This window comes from Passer domesticus, chromosome 34, assembly GCF_036417665.1.
Source record: "Passer domesticus isolate bPasDom1 chromosome 34, bPasDom1.hap1, whole genome shotgun sequence".
In the NCBI taxonomy this organism is placed as follows: Eukaryota; Metazoa; Chordata; class Aves; order Passeriformes; family Passeridae; genus Passer; species Passer domesticus.
In genome coordinates, this window is record NC_087507.1 from 1,522,080 (window position 1) to 1,543,345 (window position 21,266).

Genomic DNA, 21,266 nt, shown 5'->3' on the forward strand with positions numbered 1-21,266 from the left:
ACGGCACCGGGACCGCTCCGCAGCGGCACCGGGGAGCTCTGGGACCGGGACGGCACCGGGGGAGCTCCGGTACCGGGACCGCTCCGGGACGGCACCGGGGGGCTCCGGGCGTGCACCGGGGCGGGAGGGCTCCGGGACGGGACCGACACCGGTACCGGGACGGCTCCGGGACCGGGGGGGGGCTCCCGGTCGGTGCCGCGGCCGCCGGGGCTCCCTCCCCCGCCACGCCGCCCCGGCCCTCGGGTCCCGTCCGGAGCCCTCGGGGGTCCCGCACCGGGAGGAACGGGGCGGGGGGGGCCCTTTACCGGGGGGTCCCGTCCCGAAATTTGGGAGAGGGGACACGGGACAGGGGGCCCAGGGAGCCAGCGGTGACATCGCCCGGTGTCTCCACCCCTCCAGCACCCCAGGGCGCCCCGCCCAATTCCCCACGGGCTGTCTGTCACCTCGTGGCCACCCTGTGTCACTCCTCCTGCCGCCCGCTGTCACCTCGTGCCACCCTGTTGTCACCTCCTGCCGCCTGGTGTCACCTCCTGCCACCACGGGTGTCACCCTCAGGCGCCGCCCCTGCCTCGATTTTCCCCCAGATGTGCGCCCAGATGGCCCCCCCCACCCCCGTTCCCCCACTGCCCCTGGGCCCGCGGGTGACGCCCCTGTGGAGGGACACAGGTGACAGCAGGTGTCACCTGGGTGACACCTCGGGGTGTCCATGGCGTGACAAACGGGGTGTGACACCGGCTGTCACCCCCGGGGTGTCCCTGGTGGCACAGAGGTGACAAAACGGGGGTGACATTGCTGTCCCCAGGAGCCATGTCCTGGTGGAGCTGTCACCTCTGTGTCACCAGGGTCTCCTTGGTGGCTCAGAGGTGACAAACGGGTGACCTTGCCGTCCCCAGGAGCCATGTCCCGGGCGGCGCTGAGCCTCGTCGTCGCTGCCGCCCCCCGTCACCCACCATGGGGGAGCATCTACAAGGAGTACTTCAACCGCGACAAGAATCCGCGAGCACTACAACTTCACCAAGGGGCGACGGCCGAGGGGCGCGGCGCCCTCGCGCTGGGTGGGCTCCGTCCTCATCGTGGTCCCTGTGCTGCGTCATCGTCCTGGAGAACCTGCTGGTGCTGTGTCCATCTGCCGCAACAAAGCGCCTGCACCTGGCCAATGTACATCTTCATCGGCAACCTGGCCGCCTCGGACCTGCTGGCCGGCACGGCCTTCATGGTCAACACGCTGCTGTCGGGCAGCACCACCTTCAGCCTGACGCCCGTGCAGTGGTTCGTGCGCGAGGGCACGGCCTTCGCCACGCTGGCGGCCTCGGTGTTCAGCCTGCTGGCCATCGCCATCGAGCGGCACGTGGCCATCACCAAGGTGAAGGTGTACAGCAGCGACAAGAACTGCCGCATGGTGCTGCTGATCGGCGCCTGCTGGGTGATCGCCGGCGCCATCGGCAGCCTGCCCATCATGGGCTGGAACTGCATCAGCGACCTGGGCGACTGCTCCACCGTGCTGCCCGCTCTACTCCAAGCGCTACGTGCTCTTCGTCACCACCATCTTCACGCTCATCCTCATGGCCATCGTGGGGCTCTACACGCGCATCTACTGCATCGTGCGCTCCAGCCACGCCGAGATCGCCTCGGCGCAGACTCTGGCCTTGCTCAAGACCGTCACCATCGTGCTGGGCGCCTTTCATCGTCTGCTGGCTGCCCGCCTTCATCATCCTCCTGATGGACGCCTCGTGCCCCGTGCGCGCCTGCCGGGTGCTCTACAGCGCCAATTACTTCTTCGCCTTCGCCACGCTCAACTCGGCGGCCAACCCGGTGATCTACATGCTGCGCAGCAAGGACATGCGCGGCGAGTTCCTGCGCGTGCTCTGCTGCCGCCGCCCGCAGCCCCCCGGCCCGGGCGGGGGTCCCGCTGCGCACGTCCAGCTCGCTGGACAGGGGGCCCGGCGGCCCCGCGGCCGAGCTGCCCACGGCGCCACTGACCCGCGAGTGCACCACCTCCGTGTGAGGGCCTGGGGGTGATGCTCGGGTGGTTGGGGGGGGTTTTTGTGGGCAAGGGGGGGCCGGGTGGGGGGTCAGGGGACACGGTGTGGATGGCCCGTGGACACCCCATGGACATCCTGTGGACACCCTATGGCCTCAAGACCACCCCGTGGATACCCCAAGGCCACCCTGGGGACACCCCATGGACGTCCTGTGGACAGCCCCACGGCCTCAAGACCACCCTGTGGATACTCCATGGACACCCCACGGCCTTGTGGACACCCCAGGGCCACCCTGGGGACACCCCACGGCCCCAAGGCCACCCTGTGGATACTCCATGGATACCCCCAAGGCCACCTCATGGCCCCAAGGCCACCTTGGGGACAACCCCATGGCTTCATGGACGTCCCATGGACATCCTGTGGACACCCCACGGCCTCGTGGACGCCCCAAGGCCAGCCTGGTGACACCCCATGGTCACCCTAGGGACATCCCAAGGGCACCCCACGGCCCCAAGGGCACCCCAAGGCCACCCTGGTGACACCTCAAGGCCCTATGGCCACCCTGGGGACACCCTGGTGACACCCCACGGCCACCCCCACGGTACGAGCGGGGCGGTTCCCCCCCGCGGTTCCCCGGTACGGACGCGCTCCTGGCCCCGCCGGGGCTGTCCCCGTGTTGTTGTCCCCGTTGTCCCCGCGGCGCTCCGTGTGCCCGGACACTGCGCGGGGCCCTTCCCACGCCCTGCCCGCGCCCCGGGGCCACGGCCGGACCTGTCGGGCGAGTCCCGGGGCCCCTCCCGGCCCGTGGGGCGGCTCCCGGCGCCGGGACAAACCCGGGATAAACCGGGGATAAACCCGGGATAACCTCGGGGGGCTCTGGGGACCCCCACCCTCCGGGCTCTCCCCCCGCGCTGGCGCGAGGGGCCGGGGGCTCCTCCCAGAGCGGCCGGACCCGCCGGGATCGCCCCCGAAACCCCCGGGATTTGCCCCAAAATCCTCCCCGCGTTGTATTAAACGAATTTTTTTTTTTTTTCCCAGCTGTTTTCCCAAGTTTTGGTGGCGGTGGTTTGGGGGGGATTTTTTCCCAGTGGGAATTTTGGGAAGATGGGGTTTCAGGCTCAAGGGGGGGGCAGTAGGAGACCCCTCCCCTGTCCCCAGCGCAGCGCTCTGTCACCTCCCCTGCCCCAAAAACCCCGATTTGTCCCCATTTCCTCCCTGGAGGGGGGAAGAGGAAATGGGGGGGGGTGGGTTTGGTTTCCTGTCCCCCTCCCCCGTGGGTGACCTTTGGGGACAGGGGATATCCCGGGGGGACACGGGGGTGGCACCGCGGGGGTGGCACCGGGTGACACCCCGGGGTGGCCACGGCCCGGCAAAAGTGACACTGGCTGTCACCCCGCGGTGGCCAGAGGTGACACTGGCTGTCACCCCCGCGGTGGCCAGAGGGCGACAGCGGCTGTCCCCGCCCTCGGGACAAGGTGGCCAGGTGCAGGTGCCACCCCGGGGTGGCCGCAGCCGGGCAGGGCCGTCCCCCTCCATCCCGCCGCGATTCCCACCGAGGTGTGGCCGCCTCTCAAATCTGGGGTGTCCCCCAGTGTCCCCCTCCCCATCTTTTTGGGGTGTCCCCCCTTGGGAGTGTCCCCTCCCCATTTTTGGGGTGTCGCCTCCCTCCAGCCCCGCCACCCCCAAGATGGCGCCGGGGCGATCCCCTCACGGCCCCGCGCGCCCGCGCTGTCGCGCTGAGTGACGTCACGCCCCTCGCGCCACACCCCACATGGCGCCCGGCCGCGCTGATTCCCCGCGGTTCGACCTTCCCAACATGGCGGCGCGGCCGCGACGTCTTCGGCTCTGCTCAATGACGTAACGCGGGAGGCGGGGCGGCCTTAAAGGGGCCATGACCGCGCGGGGGCCGCGGCCGCCGCCAGGGCCGGAGCGGGGCGAGACCGGCGGCCGGTGAGGGGGGGCCGGGGGGTCCCGGGGGGGTCCGGGGGGCTTTACCGCTTTGGGGAGGGGCCCGGGGGGGCTTTACCGGGGGGAGAGTGAAGGTTTGGGGGGGGGGGGGGGGCGGGTCTGAGGGCGGGGGGGGGGGGGGGGCAACGGGGCCTGAGGGGGGCAACGGGGCCTGGGGGGGCAATAACGGCCCTGGGGGGGGCAATAACGGCTTTAGGGGGGCAATAACGGGCCGGGAGGGGCAGTAACGGCCCGGGAGGGGGCAATTGATGGGCGGCCAATTAAGATGGAGCGGGTAAGTAATTAATGAGAGGGTAATAACGGCCCCCCGGGGGGGGGGGGCAGTAAGGGCCTGGGGTGGGGGGTGATTTGTGAGGGGGTAATTAAGATGTGAGGGGGGAAATGAAGTCGTGGTGGGGGTAATAACGGCCCCGGGGGGGGCAATAACGGTTGTGGGGGGAATAACGGGCCTGGGGGGCAAAAAAGATAAAGGGGGGTAATAAAGTTGGGGGGTAGTGAAGATAAGAGGGGGAAATAAAAATAGGGTAGTAAAAATGGGGGAAATAAAGATAAGGAGGGACAATAAAGGTAAGGGGGGCAGTAAAGAGAAGGAGGGCAATAAAGGTAAGGGGGGCAATAAAGATAAGGGGGGGCATTATGCCTGAGGGGGCAATTTGGGGTCAGAATGGGGAAGGGGGCAGTAAAGTTTGGGGTGGGCAATAAAACCTAAGTGGGGGCAATCTGGGGGGGCTGTTGGGGACATTGGGGGGGCAGTTGTCACCCCGAGGGGCCCCGGGGGTGTCACCAGGCCCCGGTGGCATGGGGGGGGTGCCACGTGCCAGCCTGGGTGCCGCTGTCCCCTCCCCGGGGTGTCCTTGGGGAGGACAGGGGGACACGGGGGGGGGGTGGCAGGGTGACAGCGGGGACACAGCGGGGCGGTGGCACTGACGGGGTGACAACAGGCACGGGTGACATGGCCCGGTGGCCCTGGCACGGCGGCTGCTGCTGGCACGAGGGGACGGCTCCTGTCCCCAAGGGAGGGGACACCCCCGTCCCCTCGGGCCATCGAGTGCTCAGGGGACACCCGGGGTGCCCTTGCTGGGAGGTGGCACCTGGGTGTCACCCGCTTGTCACCGCGCGTCCCTCGGTGCCACCGCGTGGCACTGACTGCTGCTTTTCCCCGTTTCCCCCATTTTTTCCAATTTTCCCCCCTTTTTCCCGTTTTTCCCCATTTTCCCCATTTCCCCCATTTTTCCCATTTTTCCCTGTTTTTCCCATTCCCCGTTATCCCCATTTTTCCCCATTTTCGCCCATTTTTTCCTGTTTCCCCCGTTTTCCCGTTTTTCCCATTTCCCCCCATTTTTCCCATTTTTCCCATTTTCCCCTGTTTTTCCCCATTTCCCATTTTTCCCATTTTCCCCCATTTTTCCCATTTTCCCCATTTTCCCCATTTTTCCCCATTTTTCCCCATTTTCCCCATTTTTCCTCATTTTCCCCATTTTTCCCATTTTTCCCGTTTCCCCCGGTTTCTGGCAGGATTCTGGACGGCCACAGCCCCCCCCGGCCATGGGGCAGAGCGAGTCGCAGCAGCAGGCCGAGGTGGGACACGTCCCTGTCACCCCCGTGTCCCTAGGGCTGTCCCTGTCCCTGTCACCCTGGTGTCCCCAGGGCTGGTGACACAGGGCTCAGCTGTCCCTTGTCCCTGTCCCTGTCACCCCGGTGTCCCCAGGGCTGGTGACACAGGGCTCAGCTGTCCCTTGTCCCTGTCCCTGTCACCCTGGTGTCCCCAGGGCTGGGGACACAGGGCTCAGCTGTCCCTTGTCCCCGCAGGGCTCGGCGCTGAGGGGGCTGCTGGCCGTCTTCAGCAGGGAGCGGCTCCCGGTGAGGGTGGCACTGCTGTCCCCGTGTCCCTTGTGTCCCTGTGTCCCCAGTATCCCACTGTCCCCATGTCCCCTCTGTCCCCAGTATCCCACTGTCCCCATGTCCCCAGTGTCCCTGTGTCCCCGGGGACAGTGTCCCCATGTCCCCCGTGTCCCCAGTATCCCTATGTCCTCATTGTCCCCATGTCCCCAGGGACAGTGTCCCCATGTTCCCGGTAATGTCCCCATACCTTAGTGTCCCAATGTCCCCATGTCCCAATGTCCCCACGTCCCCATGTCCCCATGTCCCCATTGCTGCTCAGCATGCCCTGAAGGGACACACCTTTGTCCCCTGGGGACGTGTCCCTGTCCCCAACACAGCCACGCCCCTCCCACCCTGGCAGCGCCATCCGTCACCCCCTGTGCTTGTCCCCATGCCCTGGGGGACCCCGGGGACAGGGTGGGGACAAGCTGGGGACACCCTTGTCCCTCCGCAGGTGCTGGGGACCATCCTGGGCCTCGCCGTGGTCGCCATGGCCGCCGCCGCGCTGGGCTGGTGGCTGCGCCTCAAGAGTGAGTGCCACCCCCGGGCTGGCGCTGGGGACGGGGGCGACAGCGCTGTCCCCTCACGCTGTCCCCTCACGCTGTCCCCTCACGCTGTCCCCTCCGTGTCCCCTCGGTGTCCCCAGAGGTCCCCGCGCAGGAGCCGCCGCGCTACCGCTTCCGCAAGCGGGACAAGGTCCTGTTCTACAGCCGCAAGATCATGCGTAAGGTGACCCTCGGGGTGGCAGCGGGGGTGGCCCCGGGCGGCCGCAGCGGGTGACACCCTCCGTGTCCCCCCCGCCCTGCCAGGTGTCCCAGTCCACCTCGTCGCTGGTGGACGTCAGCACGGCCAGCGGCGCCGCGCGGCCCCGCAGCCGCAAGAAGCTCAAGGTGCTCAGCATCGCCAAGAAGTGAGCGGGCAGCGGGGCCGGGGTCCGGCTGTGGGGTCGGGATCTGTTTGTGGGGTTGGGATCTGTTTGTGGGGTCGGGATCTGGCTGTGGGGTGGGGATCTGTCCCTGGGATCTGGCTGTGGAATTGAGATCTGTTTGTGGGGTCAGGATCTGTTTGTGGGGTCGGGATCTGGCTTTTGGGCTGGGATCTGGCTGTGGGGTCGGGATCTGTCCCTGGGATCTGTCTGTGGAATCGTGATTTGTCTTTGGGGTCTGTCCCTGGGATCTGCCAGTGGGGTCAGGATCTGTCTGTGGGGTCGGGATCTGTTCCCATGTCCCCGCTGTGTCCCCACGCTGTGCCCTGGCTGTCCCCACGCTGTCCCACGCTGTCCCCGCCGTGTCCCCACGTGTCCCCGCTGTCCCAGGGTCTCGGCCAGCTTCCTGCGCATCCAGAAGGAGCCGCCCACGCTGCAGCTGAAGGAGCCGCCGCCCTCGGTGCTGGAGGCCGACCTGACCGAGTTCGACGTGGCCTCGTCGCACCTGCCCTCCGAGGTGCTCTACATGCTCAAGAACGTGCGGTGAGCGGGGCGGCCCGGCCTGCGGGGTCGGGATCTGTCCGTGGGGTTGGGATCTGTCTGTGGGATCTGTCCGTGGGGTCTGTCTGTGGGGTCTGTCTGTGGGATCTGTGTGTGGGATCTGTCTGTGGGGTTGGGATCTGTCTGTGGGATCTGTCCGTGGGGTTGGGATCTGTCTGTGGGATCTGCCTGTGGGATCTGTCCGTGGGGTTGAGATCTATCTGTGGGGCTGGGGTCAGTCTGTGGGGTCAGGATTGTCCATGGGATCGGGGTCTGTCCTTGGGCATCGGGATCCATTTATGGGATTAGGGTCCATTTATGGGCTCAGAATCTATCGATGGGCTCAGAATCCATTGATGGGATTGGGATCAATTGATGGCATTGGGATCCATTGATGGGATTGGGATCCATTGATGGGATCAGGATCCATTGATGGGGCCAGGATCCGTTTATGGGGTCAGCATCCATTTATGGGGTCAGGATCCGTTTATAGGATCGGGATCCGTCCCTGGGGCCAGCACTGGACCACAGGGATCGAACTCCACCCTTGGACACCTCTGCAAGGGGGCTCCTGCGTGCCCCTCTCCACGGCATGTGGGGCAGGTCCCCGTGTCCCTGCTGTCCCCATGGTGACATGGCTGTCCCTGTGTCCCTGTGGTGACACGGCTGTTCCCATGGTGTCCCCGTGGTGTCCCCGTGTCCCTGCTGTCCCCGTGGCGACATGGCTGTCCCTGTGGTGACACGCCTGTCCCCGCAGCGTGCTGGGGCACTTTGAGAAGCCGCTGTTCCTGGAGCTGTGCAAGCACATGGTGTTCCAGCAGTGCCAGCAGGGCGAGGACGTGTTCCGGCCCGGCCAGCCCGACAGCAGCATCTACGTCCTGCAGGAGGGCAAGCTGGAGCTGCTGCTCACCGAGACGGTGCGGGGACACCGGGGACACGGGGACACCGGGGGGTGTGGGGACATGGGGGACATGGGGACACCGGGGGATGTGGGGACACCTGGGGACATGGGGACACTGGGGGACATGGGGACATGGGGACACCGGGGGATGTGGGGACACCGGGGACATGGGGACACCTGAGGACATGGGGGACGCCCGGGGGGACAGCCCACAGCCCGCCAGGGATATCCAGGAGATGGCCAAGGACATCTTGGGGACAGCCAGGGGACACGTGGGGACACCCAGGGATGTCTGGGGACACTCAGGGAGAGATGGGGACGCTCAAGGACATCCAGCAGACACCCTAGGGACATCGAGGGACACACAGGGGATTCCTGGAGACACCCAAGGACACCTGGGGGACACCAGACACAGTCAGGGACACTCCAGGGGCATTCAAGGACACACAAGGACACCCAGGGGACACCTGGGGACATTCAGAGACAGTTGGGGACACCCTGGAGACAGCCCAAGGACACCCCAAGAACGTCAGAGGGCACTCAGGGAGCAGGCAGGGGACACTCTTGGACACCCAAGTGACACCAGGGGACACCTGAGGACACCGGGGGACACGGGCTGTGTCCCAGCAGGACGGGAAGGAGACAGTGATGAAGGAGGTGTTCCCTGGGGACAGCGTGCACAGCCTGCTCAGCATCCTTGACGTCATCACGGTACCGGCCATGTCCCCAAAGCCTTGGGGACACCGCGGGGGCTGTCCCCAAACCCTGCCACGCCCAGCTGGCATGTCCCTAGTGCCCCCTAAGCTCAGGGGGTGACTGTCCCCAGCCCACCCAAGCTGTCCTTAAACCCCTCTAACGCAACCGCGGTCATCCCAACCCCAACCACGACTGTCCCCAAATGTCACCAGCTGTGCCCAAACCCCTCCAGCCCAACCATGGCCACTCCAAACCCCACCGTGGCCACTCCAAGCCCAACTACCCAAACCCCCAGTGCCACCCATGGCCGTCCCCAGTCCCCTGTGCCCCCTGACCCCACGGCGTCCCCAGGGCCACCAGCGGCCGTACCGGACGGTGTGCGCCCGCGCGGCCGAGGACTCCACGGTGCTGCGCCTGCCGGTCGAGGCCTTCTCAGCCGTCTTTGAGAAGTACCCCGAGAGCCTGGTCAGGGTGGTGCAGGTGAGCCGGGCTCCGGGGGACCCCCGGGAGGTCCCTCGGGGTGGCAGGGGACCCACGGTGGCCTCGTGTCCCCCTCCCACAGATCATCATGGTGCGGCTGCAGCGCGTCACCTTCCTGGCCTTGCACAACTACCTGGGCTTGACCAACGAGCTCTTCAGCCACGTGAGTACAGGCTGAAATTCGGGGTGGGGGTCCTGGGCTGGCTCGGCTGCCTCTGATGTCCCCCCAGCCCCTCTGATGTCCGTCTGTCCCCAAACCTGCAGGACATGCAGCCGCTGCGGCTCTTCCCGCAGCCCGGCCACGCCGCCCGCACCAGCCCCGTCCGGCACGGCAAGCGCGGCCTGGGCAGCACCGACGAGGGCCGGGACAGCGGTGAGGCACCGGGAGGCTCCTGAGACCCCCACCCCGAGCAGTTCTGGGGTCTCCACGCTCAGTTTTGGGGGGGGTCTCATCCCGCAGCCGAGCTGATGAAAGCTGCCGGCCTGGAGGCGCCGGTGCCGCCGCCGCTGCTGAGCCGCTGCATCTCCATGCCCGTGGACATCTCTGGTGGGTGCCAGCCCTCCCAGGGGCGCGGCTGTCACCCAGGGGTGGCTCTGTCCCCGTTTGGTGACCCCCGTGACCCCGCCCAGGCATCCAGAAGGCTCCGCGCTCCGATTTCGACATGGCCTACGAGCGCGGGCGCATCTCGGTGTCGCTGCAGGAGGACAGCACCGGCGCCTTCGGGCAGGTATGGTTTGTGCTGAATCCCACCCGAATCCCACCCAAATCCCGTTCTGAATCTCACCCCAAATCCCACCCCGAATCCCACCCTGAATCCACCCCAAATCCCTCCCAAATCCCATCCTGAATCTCACCCCAAATCCCTTCCAAATCCCACCTAAATTCCACCCCAAATCCCACCCCAAATCCCACCCTGAATCTCACCCCAAATCCCACCTAAATTCCACCCAAATCCCACCCTGAATCCCACCCCAAATCCTGCCCAAATCCCACCCAAATCCCACCCTGAATCTCACCCCAAATCCCACCTAAATTCCACCCAAATTCCCCCTGATTCCCACCCAAATCCCACCTAAACTCCACCCAAATTCCCCCTAATTCCCACCCAAATCCCCTCCAAACCCCCCCAGGTGTCCCAGGAGCCCAAGGAGCGCAAGTCGGTGACGCTGGAGGAGCAGCCCTCGGGGATCTACCACTACAGCTCCTGCGAGGAGGACACGGCCTCGGGGACAGGGACAGGGACAGGGGCAGGGCCGTGTCCCTTTGGGCCCTACCAGAGCCGCCAGACCAGCGACATCTTCGAGGAGGCCAAGCGGGAGCTCATCAAACTCATGAAGATCGAGGTGAGGGCGGCCAGGGGGGTCAGCAGGGCTTTGTGGGGTCAGGATGGGTTCCTGGTGGTCCCTCGTGGCTTTGTGGTGGTCTTAGTCACCTTTATGGTGGTCCCCCATCACTTTGGGGTGGTCCCTGTGACTTCAGGGTGGTCCCCAACTGTCGCTTTGTGGTGGGTTCCCATCTGCTGATGGTGGCCTCCACGGCCTCCTGGTCATCCCATCCCCTCGTGGTGACCCCACAATGGTCCCGTTCTCCTTCCCAGGACCCTTCTCTCCTCAACAACCGCGTCCTGCTCCACCATGCTAAGGGTGGCACGGTCATCGCCCGCCAGGGGGACCAGGTGGGTTTTGGGGACTTTGTGGTGGGGCAGAAACAACCCCAGAACCAGAACACCATGCCGTGGTGGTGGTGGTGGGACCTGCCAGGTGACAGGGGACATTTCTGGCAGGACGTGAGCCTGCACTTCGTGCTCTGGGGGTGCCTGCACGTGTACCAGCGCATGATCGACAAGGAGGAGGACGTGTGCCTGTTCCTGACGCAGCCTGGTGAGCTGGTGGGACAGCTGGCCGTGCTCACCGGGGAGCCCCTCATCTTCACCATCAAGGCCAACCGTGACTGCACCTTCCTCAAGATCTCCAAGTCCGACTTCTACGAGTGAGTCCGTGTCCTTTGGTGTCCTCGAGGGGCCACCAGGGCCTGGTGTGGGTGCGTCCCCATCATCTCGTGGTGGATCTCCATTGCTTTGCGGTGACCTCGGGGATCCCACATCTCTTTGGGATGGTTCCCCATCACTTTGGGGTGGTCCCACATCTCCTTGGGGTGGTTCCCCATCACTTGGGGTGGTCACACCTCTCTTTAGAGTGGTTCCCCATCATTTGGGGTGGTCCCACATCTCTTTGGGGTGGTTCCCCATCACTTTGGGGTGGTCCCACATCTCTTTTGGGTGGTTCTCCATCACTTTGGGGTGGTCGCACACCTCTTTGGGTTGGTTCCACCACCAGAACATCTCCCCAGGGAACATTCCCTGCCCCATGGTGGAATTTCGGGACATCCTGAGTGAGGCCACCACGATCCCCTCCTCCCTGGGGTGCTCTGTGGGGTTCCCCACCTCAGGGGGGACATCTTGGGGTCACCAGGGTGCCCTGTTTCCCCCAGGATCATGCGGGAGCAGCCCAGCGTGGTGCTGAGCGTGGCCCACACCGTGGCCGCCCGCATGTCGCCCTTCGTGCGCCAGATGGACTTCGCCATCGACTGGATGGCTGTGGAGGCGGGCCGGGCGCTCTACAGGTGAGTGGCCACACCCAGGTGTCCACCCCAGCTCGGGGAGGGCCACCAGGGCTGCCACAGGCGCTGTCCCCAGGCAGGGGGACAAGTCGGACTGCACCTACATCGTGCTCAACGGGCGGCTGCGCTCGGTCATCCAGAAGGGCAGCGGCAAGAAGGAGCTGGTGGGCGAGTACGGCCGCGGGGACCTCGTGGGCGTGGTGAGTGTCACCCCGGGGACGCCTCGGGGACAGCGCTCAGACGTCCTCGGGTGGCTCCACGGCCTTGTCCTGCAGGTGGAGGCGCTGACGCGGCAGCCGCGGGCCACCACGGTGCACGCCGTGAGGGACACGGAGCTGGCCAAGCTGCCTGAGGGGACCCTCAACAACATCAAGCGCCGATACCCACAGGTACCCCCGGGCGTCCCTTGGGGTGTCCCCGTGTCCCCATGGCCTGGCTGGTGGCTGTGACTGTAATTAAAACCAACTTCAATTAAGCTGTTGGAGGAGGAGAGTGGAGGAAGGGGTGGTAGCATCTGAGGTCTTGAAAGATGGGTGGTGGTGGCACGTGAGGTCCTCAGGGGTGGGGATTGGTGACACTTGAGGTCTAGATGGGTGGGGCGTGGTGGCACCAGAGCTCTCCAAGGCCAGGCAGTGGTGGTGGCACCCAGAAACTGCTGCAGGACATGAATCTGGCGTGTTGATGAGTCTCTGCCATGTCCTGGGGCCATCCTTGTCCTTGTCCCCACAGGTGGTCACCCGCCTCATCCACCTCCTGAGCCAGAAGATCTTGGGGAACCTCCAGCAGCTCCGCGGGCCCTTTGCAGGTAGGACCTGGGGACAACGGGGCGGCCTCTGCGGGGCTGGTGGCCCTCACCAGAGCGGTGTGTCCACTCCTCTGTGTCCACCCAGGGCCTGGCCTGGGCATGGCCTCCAGCTCGGAGCCCATCAACCCCACCAGCAACCTGTCGACGGTGGCGGTGCTGCCCGTGTGCGACGAGGTGCCCATGGCGGCCTTCACGCTGGAGCTGCAGCACGCGCTCAATGCCATCGGTGAGTGACCAGGGACACCGACCGTGGCAGTGACCGTCGGGTCACGGCATCCTGGTGGCCTGGGGTGGTGCTGGTTGCAGCCCCACAGGGTGGTCTTGGCTGTGGTGGGCACCATGAGGGTGACGGTGGCATGGTGGCAGCCATGGCATGGTGACCATAACGTCGTGGTGGCCACAGCATGGTGGTGACCATGGATGGCGTGGTGACCACAGCATGACAGTGACCGTGGCACGGTGGTGACCACAGCCCCGTGGCATGGTGGCAACCATGGCATGGAGATGACCACAACCCCATGGCACGATGACCACAGCACAAGAGTGACCATAGCATAGTGGTGACCTGGGCATGGAGGTGACCACAGCCCCATGGCCTGGAGATGACCCCATCCCCACCTCTGCAGGCCCCACGCTGCTCCTCACCAGCGACATCATCCGCGCCCGCCTGGGCTCCTCGGCTCTGGAGAGGTAAGGGCGGTGGGCAGCGGCGTGGCCACGGCCCCCAGGCCGCTGCTGACCGCTCGGTGCCCCGGCAGCATCCAGGAGTACCGGCTGTCGGGCTGGCTGGCGCAGCAGGAGGACCTGCACCGCATCGTGCTCTACCAGACCGACTGCACGCTGACGCCCTGGACGCTGCGCTGCATCCGCCAGGCCGACTGCGTGCTCATCGTGGGGCTGGGCGACCAGGAGCCCGCCCTGGGCGAGGTGGGACAGGGGACAGGGACAGGGACATGGGGGAGTGACCAGGAGCCCGCCCTGGGCGAGGTGGGACAGGGGACAGGGACAGGGACAGGGACATGGGGGGCGACCAGGAGCCTGTCCTGGGCGAGGTGGGACAGGGACGTGGGGGGACAGGGACATGGGGAATGACTAGGAGCCCGCTCTGGGGGAGGTTGGACAGAGGGCAGGGACCTGGAGGTGGGACACAGGAACACGGGGACACAAAACACGGGGACACATCCCAGCCCTGGGGTTGTCGCAGCGCTCCGGCGGTGACACGGCCCCATGCTGGTGCCACCACAGCTGGAGCAGATGCTGGAGAACACGGCGGTGCGGGCGCTGAAGCAGCTGGTGCTGCTGCACCGCGAGGACGGCGCCGGCCCGGCGCGCACCGTCGAGTGGCTCAACATGCGCAGCTGGTGCTCGGGCCACCTGCACATCCGCTGCCCACGCCGCGTCTTCTCGCGCCGCAGCCCCGCCAAGCTGGTGAGCGTCCCCTCCCCGGGCAGCCGGCCCCTCGCGGGGGGTGGCCGCTGTCACTGTCACTGTCACCGTCACCCGCGCTGTCCCCGCAGCGGGAGATGTACGAGAAGGTGTTTGAGAAGAGCGCCGACCGGCACAGCGACTTCTCGCGCCTGGCGCGCGTCCTCACCGGCAACACCATCGCCCTGGTGCTGGGCGGCGGTGGCGCCAGGTGGGACATGCCCCTGCCTTGTCCCCCTGTCCCATGTCCCCATATCCCCATGTCCCTGTATCCCGTGTCCCTGTGTCCCAATGTCCTCATGTCCCCCTGTTCCCATGGCCTGTGTGTCCCTGTCCCCATGTCCCTGTCCCCCTATCCCCATGTCCCTGTATCCCGTGTCCCCCTGTCCCCACGCCCTCCTCCCACCCCCAGGGTGCCCCCAGCCCCGGGCTGATCCCTGTTTTCCCTGGACTCTCCCCGCCAGGGGCTGCTCGCACATCGGGGTCATCAAGGCCATGGAGGAGTCGGGGATCCCCATCGACCTCGTGGGGGGCACCTCCATCGGCGCCTTCATCGGCGCGCTCTACGCCGAGGAGCGCAGCGCCGTGCGCACCAAGCAGCGGGCACGCGAGTGGGCCAGGGTGGGTGACAGGGACACGGCCAGGGTGGGTGACGGGGACACGGCCAGGGTGGGTGACAGGGACATCCCCACCCTAGGGACCCCCTCAGCCTGTGCCCAGCTCTGTCCTGCTGGTTCTAACCTGGCCTCTCCCTGTTCTTCTTCCTCTTGCTCTTCTTCCCTCTCCTTTCCTTCTCCTCCTTCTTCTTTGTTCTCTTTTCCTGCTCTATCTTCTTCTCTTCTCCCTTTTCCTCCTCTTTCTTAATTTCTTTCCCGCTCCTTTTCTCTTTCTGTTTTTCTTCCTCCTCCTCCTCCTCCTCCCCAGTGCATGAATTCCGTTTTTGAGACCGTGCTGGACCTCACCTACCCCATCACCTCCATGTTCTCGGGCTCGGCCTTCAACGCCAGCATCAACCGAGTCTTCCAGGACAAACAGATCGAGGTGTGTCCCCCTCAGATGTCCCCCCCGGACCCCTCCCCGATGTCCCCACGGTGTCACCCAGCCCGTGCCGTCCCCGCAGGACCTGTGGCTGCCCTACTTCAACGTCACCACGGACATCACGGCCTCGGCCATGCGGGTGCACACGGACGGTGAGAGCTCCCTGGGGACACGGTGGGGACAAGGGGCAGGGGTGGCATCCTGAGCCCCCAGGAGCTGCTGTCTCCCCCCTTGGGGACATCAGCAGGGCGGGGAGGGGACAGCTGGGGCTGCACGAGGCGCTAACACCGCTGCTGACCACTAACCCCAGTAACCCCCTGTGCAGCATGGGGACACGGTGGCAGTGCTGGGTGGGGACACGGCGGTGACAGTGGGGACATGGAGGCGGTGGGGTCCTCCTGGTGGTGGTGGGGACGTCACGGTGGTGTTGGAGACGTGGTGGTGGGGACATCATGGTGGTGGTGGGGCCGTGGTGGTGGTGGTGGGACCATTGTGGTGGCTGCCCCTCGTCCTCACCCGCTGCTGGAGCTCACCTGGGACATTGAGCCGTCCACGGCCACCCCGCTGCCCGTCCCCTCTGCTGGCCTCTAACGCCCACTAATCCCCGCTGACCCCTCTAACCCAGCCCCCTGCCCACACTGCTGGCTGCCAACGTCCCCCTGTCCCTCTGTCCCCCCGGTCACCCCCGCGGTCCCCGGTGGCCGTGACCGTGTCCTCTCCGTCCCCAGGCAGCCTCTGGCGCTACGTCCGAGCCAGTGCCTCCTATACCCCCTACCTGCCTCCGCTCTGCGACCCCAAGGACAGCCACTGGCTGGTGGACGGCTGCTATGTTAACAATGTCCCAGGTCAGCACCTCGCTCGCCGGGGCCACCCCCCAAAAAAACCCACAAAACACCAAAAAACCCCCCCAAAAACCACCCCAAAACCACGTCCAGAGCGTCCACACCACCGGTCAGGGTGCGCCGGGGTTCCTCTGCCCGCCACGGGGCCGACCCGTGGGGCGCAGACGCATCCCGGCGCGGGCAGGGCAAGCGGCGAGGGCGGGTGCCGGGGCGGCGCCGGCGCTGACGGCGTTTCCCGGTTCCGTTCCCGGTTTCCCGGTCCCGGTGCCGTTCCCGGTTCGGCCGGCGCAGGCTCGCTCTGGCGCTACGTGCGCGCCAGCATGACCCTCTCGGGGTACCTGCCCCCGCTCTGCGACCCCAAGGACGGAAACCTCCTGATGGACGGGGGGTACATCAACAACCTGCCAGGCAAGTGCGGCCGCTGCGGCACCGGCGGCACCGCGGGCGCGGGGCGGGGGCTCAGCCGGCGCACGGACGGACAGACGGACGGACGGACACAGCCAGGGAGGAGCGGGGACGCCTCTCGCTTGGTTTGGCGGCGTCTCGGTGGCGTTGATGAGCAAGGGATGGCTGGCTGTTTTCTGGCAGGGTTTTTTTCCTGCGTTGGGTGGTTTTTCCAGAACGTTCTGTGGGTTTTTATGGTCGTGGGGACTTCTGTCTTCCATCTTCTCCTGGTGGTTTTTCCATTCTGGGCAGCTTTCCAGAAGGTTCCATGGGTTTTCATAGACAGGATCCATCCGTCTTCCATCTTCTCCTGGTGGTTTTTCCATGCCAGGCAGCTTTCCAGAACGTTCCATGGGTTTTCATGGTCGGGATCCATCCGTCTTCCATCTTCTCCTGGTGGTTTTTCCATGCTGGGTGGTTTTCCAGAACATTCCATGGTATTCCATGTGCAGCATCCATCTTTCATTGCCTCTTGATGCCTTTTCCATGTTGGGTGGTTTTTCCAGAACATTCCGTGGATTTTCATGGTCAGGACCCATCCACCTTCCACCTTCTCCTGGCGTTTTTTCCATGCCAGGCAGTTTTTCCAGAACATTCCAGGTTTCTTCATGTGCAGGATCCATCTTCCATCCCTCTTCCATCATCTCTTGATGTCTTCAATGCTGGTCAGCCTCTTGGGGCAGCTCCACCCGGTGTCACCTCCTGCTGTCACCTCCTGGTGCTGGTGTCCTTTCCCGGGTGGTTTCCATCCTTCACCTGCCTCGGTCTCCATCCTGCGCCGTCCCTGGGTGTCCTCGGTGACCTCCTGGGCCACCTTTACCTGTCACCGTCCATCTCTGGACGTTCCCACCTCCAGGTGTCCTCTCCATCCTCCTCCACCTCCCTCCATCTCTTGATGTCCTCTCCAGGCTCCTCCAGGCCTCTTTCGGCCATTCTGTGTCACCTCTGGTGGCCTTGGGAGGTCACTCTTGACCCCTCCACCTGCTGGGGACCTTCCTCCATCCTGCAGCTTCATCACCACCATGTTGGGTGATAACTTTGGCCTCCTTGGGTCTGAAGCCACCTTCCTCCATCATCATCATCATCCCTTGATGTCCCCCAGGACCTTCTCCATCCTCCTCCCCCACCGAGCTATCTCTGCCAGCTTGTCCCCTGGTGTCCCCTGATGCCACCCCCCCTTCCCATGTCCCCTCCTGGGGGAGACCTCCACCCTCCACCCCTCCCCTGGTGCCCCCTGACGCCGCTGACCGCCCGCCGTCCGTCTGTCTGTCCGTCCCTGCAGCCGACATCGCGCGCAACATGGGCGCCAAGACGGTGATCGCCATTGACGTGGGCAGCCAGGACGAGACCGACCTCTGCAACTACGGCGACTCCCTGTCGGGCTGGTGGCTCCTCTGGAAGCGCCTCAACCCCTGGGCCGAGAAGGTCAAGGTGAGAGCGTGGGGTGGCCCCGGCGGGGGACAGCGGGAGGTGGCACCAGGGGACACCAGGGGACGAGGCCAAGCTGGTGGAGATGGCTCTGGGTGGAGGAGGATGGAGAAGGTCCTGGGGGACATCAAGGGGTGATGATGACGATGATGACGATGATGATGATGACAATCATGATGGTGACAATGACGATGATGATGATAATCATGATGACAATATGATGACGATGACAACAATGATGATGACGGTGACAATAATGATAATAATGACAATGACAACGATGATGATGACAATGACGATGATGACGATGACAATGACAATGATTATGACAATCATGATGATGTCAATGATGATAATGACAATGATGATATTGATGATGATGACGACAATGACAATGATGACGATAACGATGACAATGATAATGACGATGACAATGACGACCATTACAATGATGAGGATGACAATCGTGATGATGTCAATGATGACAATGACAACGATGATACTGATGATGACAATGACAATGGCAATGATGACAACAATAACGATGGCAATAATGATAACGACAATAACAACAATGATGATGATGACGATCATGAGGATGACAATCATGATGATGACGACAATGATGACGACGACAATGACAACGATGATGATGAGGATGACGAGGTGCTGGGCGCGTCCCAAGTGTTGTGTCCCGGCAGGTGCCGGACATGGCGGAGATCCAGTCGCGCCTGGCCTACGTGTCCTGCGTGCGGCAGCTCGAGGTGGTCAAGTCCAGCTCCTACTGCGAGTACATCCGGCCGCCCATCGACCGCTTCAAGACCATGGACTTCGGCAAGTTTGATGAGATCTACGTGAGTCGGGGCTGGGGGTGGCTCGGGGGCGTTGGGCTGGGGGGCTGCAGACGTGGGTTGGGGTTCTTCGGTCATTGTTGGGGTTCTTTGGCCATCGTCGGGGTTCTTTGGTAATTTTTGGGGTTCTTTGGTCATTGTTGGGATTCTCCAGCCATCACTGGATGTCCTTGACCATCCGTTGAACGTTCTTGGTTCTTGACCGTCACTTGGGTGCCCCGGTCATCACTGGGGTGTCCTGGGCCATCCCGGGGGTGTCCAGGCCACTGTCTCCTGCCCACTGTCCCCTGCCCACTGTCCCCTCTCCCCTGTCCCCTGCCCGGCAGGACGTTGGCTACCAGCACGGCAAGGTGGTGTTTGAGGGCTGGAGCCGCGGGGACGTCATCGAGAAGATGGTGAAGGACCGGCGCTCGGCCGACTTCTACGAGAGCAAACGCATGGACGTGAGCCTGGGGACACTTGGGGACACTCGGGGACACGGCAGGGACACGGCAGGACATGGAGGGTGGTGGCTCACTGGGGACCTGCCCTGGGCCACCCTGGGAGGGGCCTCCCCAGCCTTGTCACTGTCCTGTGAGGGGTGTCACCTCTTGGGTGACCTTCCTGTTCGTGCCACCCTGTTCCTGTCATCCTGTGTCCCCCTGCTCCCTGTCCTGTCCCTCCCTTTGTCCCCTGCCCCACTGGTCCCTTCCGTGTGCCACTCCTGCCCCCTCTGTCCCCTGCAGGTGCTCAGGTGTCCCCTGAGGTGCTCACCTGTCCCCTCCCCTGTCCCCTCGGGTGCTCACCTGTCCCCTGTCCCCTCCCTTGTCCCCTCAGGTGCTCACCTGTCCCCTCCCCTGTCCCCTTGGGTGCTCACCTGTCCCCTGTCCCCTCACCTGTCCCTGTGCTGTCCCCCCAGGTGCTCACCTGTCCCAGTGCCGGGTTCACGGACCTGGCTGAGATCGTGTCGCGCATCGAGCCCGCCCAGCCCTACCTGTCCGACGGCTACGGCGACGGTGACAGCGGGGACAGGGAGGGGACAGGGAGGGGACATGGGCAGGGACACCCTGGAGTGGCAGATCTGGGGCTGGGGGTGGAGATCTGAGGCTTGGGGGCTACAGTTTGGGGCTGGGATTTGGGTCTGGGGGCTGGCATTTGGGGTTTGGGGCAGGGATTTGGGTCTGGGGGCTCACCCCACGCCCCCTCCCCAGAGGAGTCCGATTACCTGACCGAGTACGAGGACGAGGGCCCGGAGTCGCTGCGGGGCGAGGAGGACGCGGCCGAGTGGGGCAGCCCCGAGGCTGTGAGTGACCCCAAAACTGGGGACCCCAAAACCCGGGGGGACCCCAAAACCCAGGGAGACTCCAGAGAACAGGGGGGACCCCAAAACCCGGGGGGGGGGGGGGACACCCCAAAAAGGGGGTGGGGGGTGGCACCACGAGGACTCCAAAAATGGGGTTTGGTGCTTTTGGGGTTTTTGGGGTCCCAAGGGGGTCTGGTGGCCTTGGGGACAGCCTGGATCCCACAGGGTGTGTGTCCTGTGCTGTCCCCACGCCAGTGTCCAGAAAATGTCCCCAGTGTGTCCCCAACGTCTTCCTGCTGTCCTCTGTGTGTCCTCAATGTAGCCATTGTGTCCCCACTGTCCCCAACGTGTCCCCGCTGTCCCCCCAGGAGGAGGAGAAGTCCCTTCGGCACCGCCCCAGCACGGCCGGGACCCCCCCCACCCCCCCCCCGCGGACCCCGACGGATTCTGAGGGACCCCGGAGGCACCGCCCCTCCCCCCCCCGCGCCCCGGGGGTCCCCAACGTCCCCTCCCCCACCCTGGGGGTCCCTGCCCCGCCCCCCCCCCCCCCCCCCGTTCTGGCACTTTCCCACGGGGCTCAGGACCCCCAATGTCCCCCCGTGTCCCCCCCTGCCCGGGGTGAGGCTGGGGGACCCCGATGTCCCCTCGGTGTCCCCAATGTCCCCCCAAATGTCCCCAATGTCCCCCGGCACTGTTGCACTGTCCCACCCCCCCGGCCGGCCACGGGGGGGCGCTGCTGTAAATTTTCTTTTTTTTTTTTTTCTTTTTTTTTTGGTTTTGTTTTTTAACGGTTCTTACGGAAATCCAGGCCGGCTGGATGGGAATTGGTTAATTATCGGTTAATTATTGATTAATTATTGGTTAATTATTGATTAATTGTTGATTCGTGGAGTCTTGTTGCGCCGGTTCGGGGAATTTAAAAATAAAATTTGCTGGTGGTGAGGGGGGGATGGGAATGGGAACTGGGAATGGGAAAAATGGGAATTGGAACTGGAATGGAAACTGGGAATGGGAACTGGGAATGGGATTGGGAACTGGACTAGGAAAAATGGGCTTTTTTTTTGTTTAATCCTCAGTGTTTGGGTTTAATTCCTGAATTTTTATGTTTAATTCCCCGTTTTTGGGTTTCATTCCCGGTTTTTGGGAATTTTGCATCCA

The 21,266-nt window shown here is 64.4% G+C and overlaps 2 protein-coding genes across 4 annotated transcripts; both read left to right on the plus strand.

Moving 5' to 3' along the window:
* The first annotated feature begins 1,141 nt into the window (after nucleotides 1-1,141).
* Nucleotides 1,142-2,005, plus strand: LOC135288729 (sphingosine 1-phosphate receptor 2-like). The gene is given in 4 exon segments (XM_064402125.1): nucleotides 1,142-1,504; nucleotides 1,506-1,679; nucleotides 1,681-1,893; nucleotides 1,895-2,005. Coding segments are annotated over 4 exon segments (846 nt in total). The 5' UTR covers nucleotides 1,142-1,156.
* Nucleotides 2,006-3,846: 1,841 nt separating this feature from the next.
* LOC135288726 (patatin-like phospholipase domain-containing protein 6) lies at nucleotides 3,847-20,950 on the plus strand. Of its 3 annotated transcripts, XM_064402121.1 has the most exons (37): nucleotides 3,847-3,932; nucleotides 5,466-5,528; nucleotides 5,760-5,810; nucleotides 6,286-6,361; nucleotides 6,478-6,560; nucleotides 6,641-6,741; nucleotides 7,147-7,299; nucleotides 8,054-8,213; nucleotides 8,828-8,908; nucleotides 9,245-9,373; nucleotides 9,456-9,536; nucleotides 9,638-9,746; nucleotides 9,834-9,920; nucleotides 10,004-10,101; nucleotides 10,505-10,717; nucleotides 10,972-11,049; nucleotides 11,158-11,363; nucleotides 11,865-11,996; nucleotides 12,070-12,193; nucleotides 12,269-12,382; nucleotides 12,723-12,798; nucleotides 12,884-13,024; nucleotides 13,425-13,488; nucleotides 13,557-13,725; nucleotides 14,044-14,226; nucleotides 14,316-14,434; nucleotides 14,688-14,844; nucleotides 15,148-15,264; nucleotides 15,344-15,413; nucleotides 15,990-16,106; nucleotides 16,395-16,511; nucleotides 17,830-17,978; nucleotides 18,677-18,829; nucleotides 19,153-19,269; nucleotides 19,725-19,821; nucleotides 20,017-20,108; nucleotides 20,477-20,950. In XM_064402121.1, the coding sequence occupies exons 2-37, from the start codon at nucleotides 5,496-5,498 to the stop codon at nucleotides 20,894-20,896; spliced, it is 4,467 nt and encodes a 1,488-aa protein (XP_064258191.1). In that variant the 5' UTR covers nucleotides 3,847-3,932; nucleotides 5,466-5,495; the 3' UTR covers nucleotides 20,897-20,950. The 3 variants fall into 3 exon arrangements, with proteins under 3 accessions (XP_064258191.1, XP_064258193.1, XP_064258192.1); XM_064402123.1 differs by lacking the exon at nucleotides 16,395-16,511 and having other exon boundaries at nucleotides 20,477-20,949; XM_064402122.1 differs by lacking the exon at nucleotides 15,990-16,106 and having other exon boundaries at nucleotides 20,477-20,946.
* Nucleotides 20,951-21,266: the final 316 nt, after the last annotated feature.

Excerpts from the sequence above, each read along its gene's own strand:
- LOC135288726 (XM_064402121.1), top strand. The coding sequence starts at position 5,496 with ATGGGGCAGAGCGAGTCGCAGCAGCAGGCCGAG. Across the intron at positions 5,811-6,285 it reads TCAGCAGGGAGCGGCTCCCG|GTGCTGGGGACCATCCTGGG; the intron begins GTGAGGGTGGCA and ends GTCCCTCCGCAG. Across the intron at positions 14,227-14,315 it reads GCCGCAGCCCCGCCAAGCTG|CGGGAGATGTACGAGAAGGT; the intron begins GTGAGCGTCCCC and ends CTGTCCCCGCAG.